Source organism: Lolium rigidum, chromosome 6 (assembly GCF_022539505.1).
Source record: "Lolium rigidum isolate FL_2022 chromosome 6, APGP_CSIRO_Lrig_0.1, whole genome shotgun sequence".
Lineage (NCBI taxonomy): Eukaryota > Viridiplantae > Streptophyta > Magnoliopsida > Poales > Poaceae > Lolium > Lolium rigidum.
Genome location: NC_061513.1, coordinates 81,602,741 through 81,613,418, shown reverse-complemented (window position 1 = coordinate 81,613,418; position 10,678 = coordinate 81,602,741). Strand labels below are relative to the sequence as shown.

General features: G+C 50.5%; 1 protein-coding gene across 1 annotated transcript; it reads left to right on the top strand.

The window, feature by feature from the left end:
• Positions 1-328: 328 nt before the first annotated feature.
• On the top strand, positions 329-4,892 carry LOC124666471 (disease resistance protein RGA2-like). The gene is made up of 2 exons (XM_047203820.1): positions 329-483; positions 664-4,892. The coding sequence occupies exon 2, from the start codon at positions 1,007-1,009 to the stop codon at positions 4,859-4,861; it is 3,855 nt and encodes a 1,284-aa protein (XP_047059776.1). The 5' UTR covers positions 329-483; positions 664-1,006; the 3' UTR covers positions 4,862-4,892.
• The last annotated feature ends 5,786 nt before the right edge of the window (positions 4,893-10,678 follow it).

The window sequence follows — 10,678 nt, the reverse complement described above, 5'->3', positions numbered from 1 at the left end:
AACATGTCAATCATAGATCAGCACACCAGCCGTGAGCGTCTCTACACATAATTTGCAAAAGCTGGGCGTATTGGAACTAACGGACAAACAAAGTGATAGCATACAATACGCAACGAGAAAAGTCAGCTCCGATGTCGACATAGGCAGCCTCCTCCGATGCAGAGAGAGACTGGTTGGTGAGAGCACTCGGGAGGGGATAAGGCCACGAGGGTAATAGGTGTGATCGGCCTATAAGGTAGCGATGTTTTTATCCTAGCGCCGCAGGAGAGGGCGACGCCGCTCAGTATATTTTCCCTTTAATCATTGATGGCAACTGTCTGAACTTAATTAATGGCAACTGGGTAGATCAGTCGATGTACACTGGATCGGATCTAGGGTTGTCTTGCAACAGAACACTGACTCCCATCTTCCTCTCCGGTGACCTTGCATCACCTTCATCGCCGTGCCGCTCAAACAGCTCTGCTTCCGAGGTCCATAATCCACGTAAGATTCAGAACTCCCTTGCTGTTTTCACTTGCTAGGTTTTCCCCTCTATTTTCCTCCAGAAATACTTCTGGTGGCACAAAAACGAAGAATGAAAAATCTACTGTTTGGGCTGGGCTCTTTCTCGGCTTCTCGCCCTTGTAATTCACTAATTTATCTCATTGTTTATCACTTCTACAGGTTTTTCATCTGTGGCTGTCTTCACTGCTTGTTTGCCCCTCCAGATTCATTCCAGAAGCACTTCTATTGCTCTTTTTTTCGTTTCCTCGCACCATTCCATACAAAAAAAGAACAAAACTCCAAAAGAAAGAGGGGAGACTTTGTTTTGCTCCTGTTTACCATGATTTACGTGTTGATGTTCCGCCCTTGTCCCCCTGGATAAACACTTCTTCATCTCCTCCGGCATCCAAGATCCAACTATCCAAGACTCCAATTTAACCACCTTTCCCTGTTTTCATGTCTTTACACCTGAGATCCATGCATTCTATAAATTAGCTGAAGACATCCAAAAATCTGCAATTCAATGGCGGAGGTGGTGCTGGCTGGCTTACAAATGGCAGCATCGCCGATCCTAAAGAAGCTCCTCGCTGATGCTTCCAGGTATCTTGGTGTTGACATGGCGAGTGAGCTCCATGAACTGGAGACCACCATCATGCCACAGCTTGAGCTGATGATTGAAGCAGCTAACAAGAGCAACCACAGGACCAAGCTGGACAAGTGGCTCCAAGAACTCAAAGAAGCCTTCTACAAAGCCGAAGATCTGCTCGACATGCACGAGTACAACCTCCTCGAGCGCAAAGCAAAGAGCGGGAAGGGTACCTCGCCACCACATGATTCCACCATCAGCCCTATTCTGAAGCCTCTGCATGCTGCTTCCAACCGGTTGTCCAATCTGTGCTCCAAGAATAGGAAGCTAATTAGCCAGCTGAATGAACTGAAGGCCATTCTGGCGAAAGGCAAGGTGTTCCGTGCACTTCTTTGCTTACCAGCTGGCAACAGTATAGATGGCCCTTCTGTACAAACATCCCTTGTTCCTCTGGCCACATCATTACCACCTCTGAAAGTAATTGGCCGTGACAAAGATCGCGATCATATAATAGACCTTCTTACTAAGCCGGTTGGTCCAGAGGCTAATTCAGCTATATATTCGGGTTTGGCCATTATTGGAGCAGGAGGCATGGGAAAATCCACCTTGGCACAACATGTTTACAATGACCAGAGGGTGCAAGACCATTTTGATGCTCGGATGTGGGTTTGCGTCTCACGTAGACTTGATGTCCATCGTCACACATGTGAGATTATTGAATCCGCAGCTAAGCGGGAGTGCCCACGCGTTGGTAATCTGGATACTCTCCAGTGCCAATTAAGGGACATACTGCAAAAATCAGAGAAATTCTTGCTTGTGTTGGATGATGTTTGGTTTGATGACTCGAGCAGTCAGATGGAATGGGACCAACTTTTAGCTCCTCTAGTTTCGCAGCAAAAGGGAAGCAAAGTACTAGTAACTTCTCGCCGGGATACATTTCCTGCTGCTCTTTACTGTGAAAGGGGGCTCCGTTTGGAAAGCATGGAAGATACTCAGTTCTTGGCACTTTTCAAACACTATGCCTTCACTGGAGCAGAAATCAGCAACCCTCCATTGTTTCAAAGGCTAGAAGCAATTGCAGAGAAGATAGCTAAAAGGCTTGGACAATCTCCTTTGGCTGCAAAAGTTGTGGGCTCCCAGTTGAAAGGGAAAATGAATATCTCTGCCTGGAAGGATGCTCTAACTTTAAAGATCGTCAGCTTAAACGAGCCCAGAACAGCCTTGTTGTGGAGTTATCAGAAGTTAGATCCACGTCTGCAGAGGTGCTTTGTATATTGCAGCTTGTTTCCGAAAGGGCACAAGTATAACATTGATGAGTTGGTTCACCTGCTGATAGCGGAGGGACTTATTGATCCATGCAACCAGAACAGGAGAATGGTAGATGTTGGAAAGGATTACCTCAATGAGATGGCTTCTGGGTCTTTCTTGCAACCATTTTCTGAAAAATATAAAGAGCCAAGCTACATTATGCATGATCTTCTTCATGATTTGGCAGAGTCGCTCTCTAAAGAACACTGCTTTCGCTTAGAGGATGATAAGGTGACAGAAATACCATGCACTGTTCGACATCTATCTGTTCGTGTTGAGAATATGAAACAGCATAAGCACATCATCTGCAAGCTACATAATCTGCGCACTGTTATCTGCATTGACCCACTTACAGACGATGTGAGTGATATTTTCCATCACGTACTGCAAAATTTGAAGAAGTTGCGTGTACTCCATTTGTGCTTTTACAATAGTAGCAAGCTGCCTGAAACTGTTGGTGAACTGAAGCACCTTCGGTATTTAAACCTCATTAGAACTTCCATTGCTGAATTACCTGGTTCATTATGTGCTCTTTACCACTTACAGTTACTACAGTTGAACCATAAAGTTAAGAGTTTACCTGACAAACTCTGCAATTTAAGTAAGCTACAACATCTTGAGGGGTATCGTGAGTTATATAATTTGTTTGAAGAAGCGCTGCCTCAAATCCCTTATATAGGCAAGCTAGGTTTGCTCCAACATGTTAAAGAATTTTGTGTGCAAAAGCAGAAGGGATGTGACTTAGGACAACTCAGAGAGATGAAAGAGCTTAGTGGTAGTTTATGTATAAAAAATCTCGAGAATGTCAACGGAAAAGATGAAGCCTTGGAGTCGAAGCTATATCAGAAAAGTCATCTTGGAAGCTTGGAGCTTGTCTGGAGTTGCAATGATGGCATGGATTCGGAGGGTAGTTTACAGTTAGAAGTTCTAGAAGGTTTGGTGCCGCCGCCACAACTTATGGGCCTCAAAATCGAGGGTTTCAAATCTGCAACATATCCAAGATGGTTAGTCGAGAGTTTACATTTTGAGAATTTGGAATCCTTTAAGCTTGTTAATTGCAGTGCATTAGAAAGCTTGCCAATCAATATAGAGCTCTTTAGGCATTGCTCTGAACTGCTGCTCGAGAATGTCCCAAGTCTGAAAATATTATCTTGTCTTCCAGCAGAACTTACACACTTATCAATTACCAGTTGCCCACTGCTTATTTTTATTATGAATGATGAACTAGAACAACATGATCAGAGTGAGAACACCACGAGGACAGAGTACTTGGCATCACAACTTGCTTCCATATGGGAGGTGGATTCCGGAGAGGAAATTAGGGAAGTAATTTCATCAGACCACTCATCTCTGAAGCAGTTGATGACATTGATGGATACTGACATGTCACATCTTCAAACCATTGCAAATGCTGAGAACGACGCAACAATTCTGAAAGAGGATATCATCAAGGCATGGATATGTTGCCATCAGAAGAGGATAAGATTCGTTTATGGAAGGCACATCGGGATGCCTCTGGTTCCACCATCAGGACTTCGTCAACTTGCTCTTTCTTCATGCAGTATCACAGACGGGGCATTAGCTGTATGCCTGGATAGTCTCACTTCACTGAGAGATTTGTCCTTAGTGGAGATCATGACTTTAACTACACTTCCGTCACAAGAGGTCTTCCAACATTTGCATAAGCTCGAGTACTTAATCATTAGAAATTGCTGGTGTTTCAGGTCATTAGGGGGCTTACGAGTTGCTACCTCTCTTTTGGATGTAAGATTGCTTTCCTGCCCTTCTTTGGACTTGGAAGGCGGAGCAGATTTAATGCCGTCAATGCTTAAGAGGCTCATTATATCCAGCTCCGTGGTTGCAACTAATCTCTTCAGTAGTGACTTGCCGCACCTGAAATATTTTTCCATGTTTGGCTGCAGAAGCTCTGTTTCTTTGTCGATTGGTCATCTGACCTCCCTTAAATCACTAATACTACAAGGTATGCCTGATCTGTGCTTACTTGAAGGACTGCCATCCCTTAAACTTCAGCGCCTAGATTTGATAGATGTCCCGAAGCTAACTGCAGAGTGCATCGGACAGTTTCGAGCCCAGAAGTCACTCTGTGTTAGCAGCCTTGCGATGCTCAACCAAATGCTCTTGGCTGAAGGTTTCACAGTTCCACCATTTCTCTCTCTTCAAGAATGCAAAGAGCCATTTGTGTCATTTAAAGACTCTGCAAATTTCACTTATGTCAAGTGCCTGACATTATGTGGGTGTGAAATGAGGTCCCTGCCAGGAAATCTGAAGTGCTTCTCCAGTCTGACGAAACTCGATATCTATGAATGCCCAAACATATCATCTTTACCAGATCTGCCATCCTCCCTCCAACATATATGTTTTTGGGATTGTGAGCGCCTGATTGAGAGCTGCCGAGCACCTGATGGAGAAAGCTGGCCAAAGATTGCGCATGTCCGATGGAAGGATTTCAGAAGTAAATTGTGATTCAGATTCATAACTACAAACAAATGTAAAGGTTAAATCTCCCACCACAAACAAATTTCATTCATTTATATTTTGCCTTCATTTATTTCGAACGCAAGCCGGCAGTAATGAAACCTCCTTTTCCAACAGAAAGAAAAAAAAAAAACAGGCTCAAGATCGGTCCCCTGAAGCGATCTCGTATCCACTGAGATGAGTGCCTCAAGCTCACTTACACTTCCACTCTCGCCGCACTGTCACTGGTGCTGACCCATTGGTTCCCTTCTTCGTCGGTTGCTAAACGTGTCCGCTCTTCCAACTCTCTAGTATCAACTGCTCTACCACCCGTGGTGAGATACTGGTGTCAAAACTGTTCAATGTTGCTGTCATTGTTTTGTGATCCTGTCTTGGAGTGTGACTGTTGTCTTTTGTGTTTTGCTTTGGTATGCCATGTACTTCTGGAGGGTTAAACTCCATATTTCCATATAATATTGTAGTTGACCTCCTAGGAGGATTGTAACCCAAACTCTAGCTATTCGACGAAAAGAAACGCAAAGGGTCTTTTGCATTTTCTCGGAAAAATATTGTAGTTGACCTCCTGCAGCTCTCTCTGTGTGGCAATTTTTCTTATGTATTTGTAGTTTCCTGAATTTCTTGTGTGAAACAGCTCTGGATCATTTGCCGAGGTTTCGCCAAGTGATCGAGAGCTGGTTCACACGAGACCTTCAGGATACGAGGGCGACACAGTGCTCATTTGGGTGCTCGAAGACGATGAGGACCCGGACTTAATTCAGTTCGAATTGGTGCCCATATGGGTACAGCAGGATCGGGCGACGGATCTGCATCGACAACAATGCGTGTGGTCCCTAACCTCAAGATCTCGCTGGAGAAGCTCAAGAACAGAGAAGGCAAAGCTCGAACGAGAGAGAGAGTTTGCGTCGCGCTCAACAACTTGCGACTTTTCTGATTGTATTTCCTTTCTCTTATTCTGATTACAAAGCACACGATGTGTGATCCACTACGTCCGTGCCATCCCACGAACGGACCAAGTCATGCATAAGAAGGGCTCCGAGTTTGTTAAGCAAAACGAGGAGCGTCTACTGTCTAAACTGACGAAAAACAGGAAAATTCAGAAAGCAGTAAACCTAAAGCCCTAAGTTGCGTCTGGTTTATTCAACAAAACTCCCCCAAAGCCAGATGCAGCACGATTACTACACCTCCACGATGTTGATCTTCTCACGCAGCAGTTGAAACCTGACACGCCCAAGTGCCTTGGTGAAAATGTCGGCGAGCTGATCAACCGTACTGATGTAAGAGACAGTCACAGTTTCATCTTCAACGCAGTCCCGAATGTAATGGTACCTTGTATCGATGTGCTTGCTCCTGTCATGATGAACTGGGTTCTTGCAGAGCTGAATCGCGGCTTTGTTGTCCACGTTCAGGTTGACGACGAGAGGATCAACTCCTAGCAGATCGCCCAGCAATCGCCCAAGCCAAACTCCTTGGCATGCCGCAGCGACTCACGTGATGACAGCGAAACTCCTCGCTGCTTCCGACTCTGCCACGATACTGGACAGTTACCGAAGAAGAAGAGAGTCCCGCTGGTACTCTTCCGATCATCCAAATCACCGGCCACGTCTGCGTCACTGTATCCCACCAATTCTGCGTCGCCAGTGGAGGTGGAATAGCGACAACCAATGTTCAAAGTCCCCGCTATATAGCGGAAAATATGCTTCACCATGCTCAGATGCTCCGTCGTGGGAGCCTCCATAAACCTGCTCGCCATGCCGACGCTGAAACTGATGTCAGGTCGCGTATGGACAAGGTAGCGGAGACTGCCCACTATGCTCCGGTACATGGTGACGTCGACCGGAGGATTTGAGCTGCGCTTGGACAACTTTAGCCGAGGCTCCATAGGGTACTGGACGTTGTTGCAATCGCCCATTCCAGCCTTTTCAAGGAGCTTGCTCGCAAAAGCTGTTTGCTTCAGAGTGATGAGTCCTGGTGCCTGGCTCACCTTAATGCCGAGGTACAACGCAAGCAGCCCGAGGTCACTCATTTTGAATCTGCTGCACATCTCTTGCTTGAACTCACTGATCGCTGCCTTGCTTGCACCAGTCACGATCAGATCATCCACGTACACCCCGAGGAGAAGCCGATCATCCTTCTCACCTCGGGTGTAAACTGCATTCTCTGAAGCACTTCGCTTGAATCCAAGAGCCACCAGAACAGAGTGAAGTTTCTTGTTCCAGGCTCTAGGTGCTTGACGGAGGCCATACAAAGCTCTGTGCAGACGCATCACCTTGCTAGAGTTGGCTCCATCGATGAAACCCGGCGGCTGGGACACATACACTTCCTCGCCCAACTCCCCGTTCAGAAACGCAGTCTTTACATTCATGTGATGTACTTCCCACTGAAATTGTGCAGCCATGGCAAGAAGAAGGCGCACAGAATCTAGGCGCGCAACTGGGGCAAACGCCTCATCAAAGTCAATTCCCGAGCGCTGCATCGCTTCAGCTTGTACACCCACTTCAGACCTATGGGTTTCTGACCTGGAGGGAGGTCCGTCATCGTCCATGTTTCATTCTCCTCAATGGACGCGAGCTCGTCGCGCATTGCTTGCCTCCACGCTTCTTCAGCCTCGGCTTCAGCAAGAGTGACAGGCTCACCTGATGGCGTGAGAAATAGCCGCTCTGTCCTTCCAGGATTGTCCGCATCGGGATCGTACAAATCCAGGACGCGGCGGTAGCGGTGCACCACGTCGTCGTCGTCCTCAGCGTCCAGGTCATCTTCATTTGCTGGTGGTGGCGACACGAACTCCACTGTCCGCTGTGGCTGCGGGACAGCGGAGGTTGGTGCATGCGATGACGGTGGTGTTGCAGGTGTAGGAGGCACTGTAAGTGTTTTTGACTGAGTCGCTGCGGTGAGGGCGAAGGAGTTGCGGACGGTGGAGTTTCAGCAACCTCTCCGGCAGCAGGGGACGGAGGCTGCGGCAGCACCCAGTTGTCAACGGGGAGAGTGCTGCCGTCATGCTCCCCCCAGTCCCAGGCTCTGGTCTCGTCGAACACCACGTACCGAGACACATGGACCCTCTTCTTGGCAGGGTCGTAGAGCCGATACGATTTGCCGCCGGGCTCGTAACCAAGCATGACCATAGGTCTGCTCCGATCATCCAACTTCTTGAGGCCCGGCCTCGTCTCCTTTGTGAATGCCGTGCAGCCAAACACACGCAGAAAATGCACGCTCGGCTTCACCCCATACCAGGCCTCATGAGGCGTTCGTCCATCGAGACTGCGTGTCACAGACCTGTTCAACACGGACACGGCCGTGTGTGCTGCTTCCCCCCAGAATTTGGCCGGGACACCCATCGCCTTGAGCATGCACCTTATCGCGCCCACCACTGTCTGGTTGCGACGCTCGACCACTCCATTCTATTGCGGGGAGTATGGAGCGGTGAGGTGGCGCTTGATCCCTAGGTCAGCGCACCATTCAGCGAGCTCCGTTGCCGTGAACTCCCCTCCGCGGTCTGTCCGCAGAACCCGCAGGGGGCGCCGTGACTCCAAATCCGCTTGTGCCTTGAACCGCCGTATCGCCGTCGAGGCCTCGTCCTTGGTCTTCAGCAGGTACAGCCACATAAGCCTCCTGAAGCCATCCACAAGGAGAAGGAAGTAGCGGTTGCCTCCCTCCATCGTTGGCGATATTGGCCCGCATAGATCGGCGTGCACCAGCTCCAGAGGCTCGGTGGCACGAAACTTGGCCACGGAAGGGAATGGTGCACGACGATGCTTGCCCACCAGGCATGCCTCGCACATCTGCTCGACGTGGGCGATCGTGGGCATCCCACAGACCATGTCCCTCTTGGACAGCTTCTGCAGAGCCTCGAAACTCTGGTGCCCAAAACGAGCGCACCAGAGCCAGGCCATGTCGTCGACGTGAGCCGCCAGGCATATCGGCTTCACGATTTGCAGCTGCACAATGTACAGCCTGTTCCGCGCCCTTGGCACCTTTGCGATCAGCTTGCGTTCCGTGTCGCGGATGGTCATGAAGCCATGCTCGACGTGCGTGGGGCAGCCGATCTCGTCAAGCTGCCCAATACTCACGATATTTGACTTCAGCTTGGGGATCCAGTAGACCCCGGTGAGCGCACGGTGTCGCTCATCGTCGATGGCGAAGAGCACCGTACCGCGCCCGTGGATGTCGACGATGGAACCGTCGCCAAAACGCACCTTGCCGGTGATGCTCTTGTCCAGCTCGGCGAAGACATCTTCTTCGCCTGTCATGTGGTTTGAAGCTCCCGTATCGAGGTACCACGAGGCGTCGAGGTCGCCCGAATCGCGGCGGAGTTCGACTCGTGCCCGCTCCTCATTGAGGAAGACTTGCTCCCCCATGGGCGCGGCGGCCACGGCTGTTGCCGCGGGCACCACTGCCTTTCCTGACGCCACGACCTCAGTGACAGCAGAGTCGAGCTCGATCACAGTGGCCATGAAGACGCTGTGATCGCCGTCGTCTTCCTGCACGAGGTGGGCTGCCTTGGCGGCCTCATCACGCTTCTTCTTCCTGCAATCACGATCCCAATGCCCCTTCTTCTTGCAGTAGCGACACTTGTCCCGATCCTCGTCGACGGCTTCCCCGCCCTAGACCGGGCCTTTGGTCTGCGGCGATCCGGTCTTGCGAGGCACGTTATTCACGCCGCGATCACGGCCACCGCCCGATCCGCCCGAACCGGAGCCACCGCTCTGATTCTGCTTCCACTTTTCCTCCCACTCAGGAGTTGCCCACCGGAGTCGGTCTGGTCTCCTTCCAAACGTTCCTCGACGGCGCGCAGGTGGCCAACGACCTCCTCGACAGTGAGGGTCGCTGGATCCATGAGCGTCTCCATGCTGAAAGCAATCTGCACGAAACGTTTGGGAACGACAAACAGAAACTTTCTGACTACCTCGTCGCAGGCGTCGCCAAGTGACCGCATGGTGGTGGCGAGGTTGGAGATGCGGAGGCCGAAGTCGTCGACGTGTTCCCCTTGGTTGAAGGAGATCGTCTCGAATTCCGTCCTCAATCGCCGCACGCGCGTGTCACACACACGGTCGGTTCCTTGGTGCTGCACCCGAATGGCCTCCCACGTGGCCTTCGCGGAGCCTTTGCTTATCAGCATCGGGTGCATCTCCGGCGGGGTGGAGCGCAGCAGCGCCGCCAGGGCCTGCTTGTCCTCCCGGCGCGAGATGGCGATGTCCTCGATCGCGTCCCAAAGTGAGGCTGCCTGCATGTTTACCTCCATCACCATGGCCCAGTTGGTGTAGTCCCCGCGCTTGAGCATCGGGAAGACGAGGCCCGCGCCGCCACCAGCCACCTCCCGGATCACCTCCCGTTGGACAACGACCTCACCGCCGCCATGCCGGGCCCTGCTCCGTCCCCGGCTCAGCGATCGCCGTCGCTGATCTGCCGGAGGAGGGGTCTGCGACGGACGCCGCTGATTGAGTGGAGGTGGAGTTGGAGCGGTGCGCTGCTGGTTGAGCGGCGGTGGTGGAGGCGTCGGAGCTGTGCGCCGGTCACCTGACATCTTCCAGTCCCGCTCTGATACCAGTTGTGGTCCCTAACCTCAAGATCTCGCTGGAGAAGCTCAAGAACAAAGAAGGCAAAGCTCGAACGAGAGAGAGAGTTTGCATCGCGCTCAACAACTTGCGACTTTTCTGATTGTATTTTCTTTCTCTTATTCTGATTACAAAGCACACGATCTGTGATCCACTACGTCCGTGCCATCCCACGAATGGACCAAGTCATGCGTAAGAAGCCCTCCGAGTTTGTTAAGCAAAACGAGGAGCGACTACTGTCTAAACTGTCTAAACT

Coding starts and splice junctions, on each gene's coding strand:
- LOC124666471 (XM_047203820.1), top strand. CDS start 1,007: ATGGCGGAGGTGGTGCTGGCTGGCTTACAAATGGCAGCATCGCCGATC.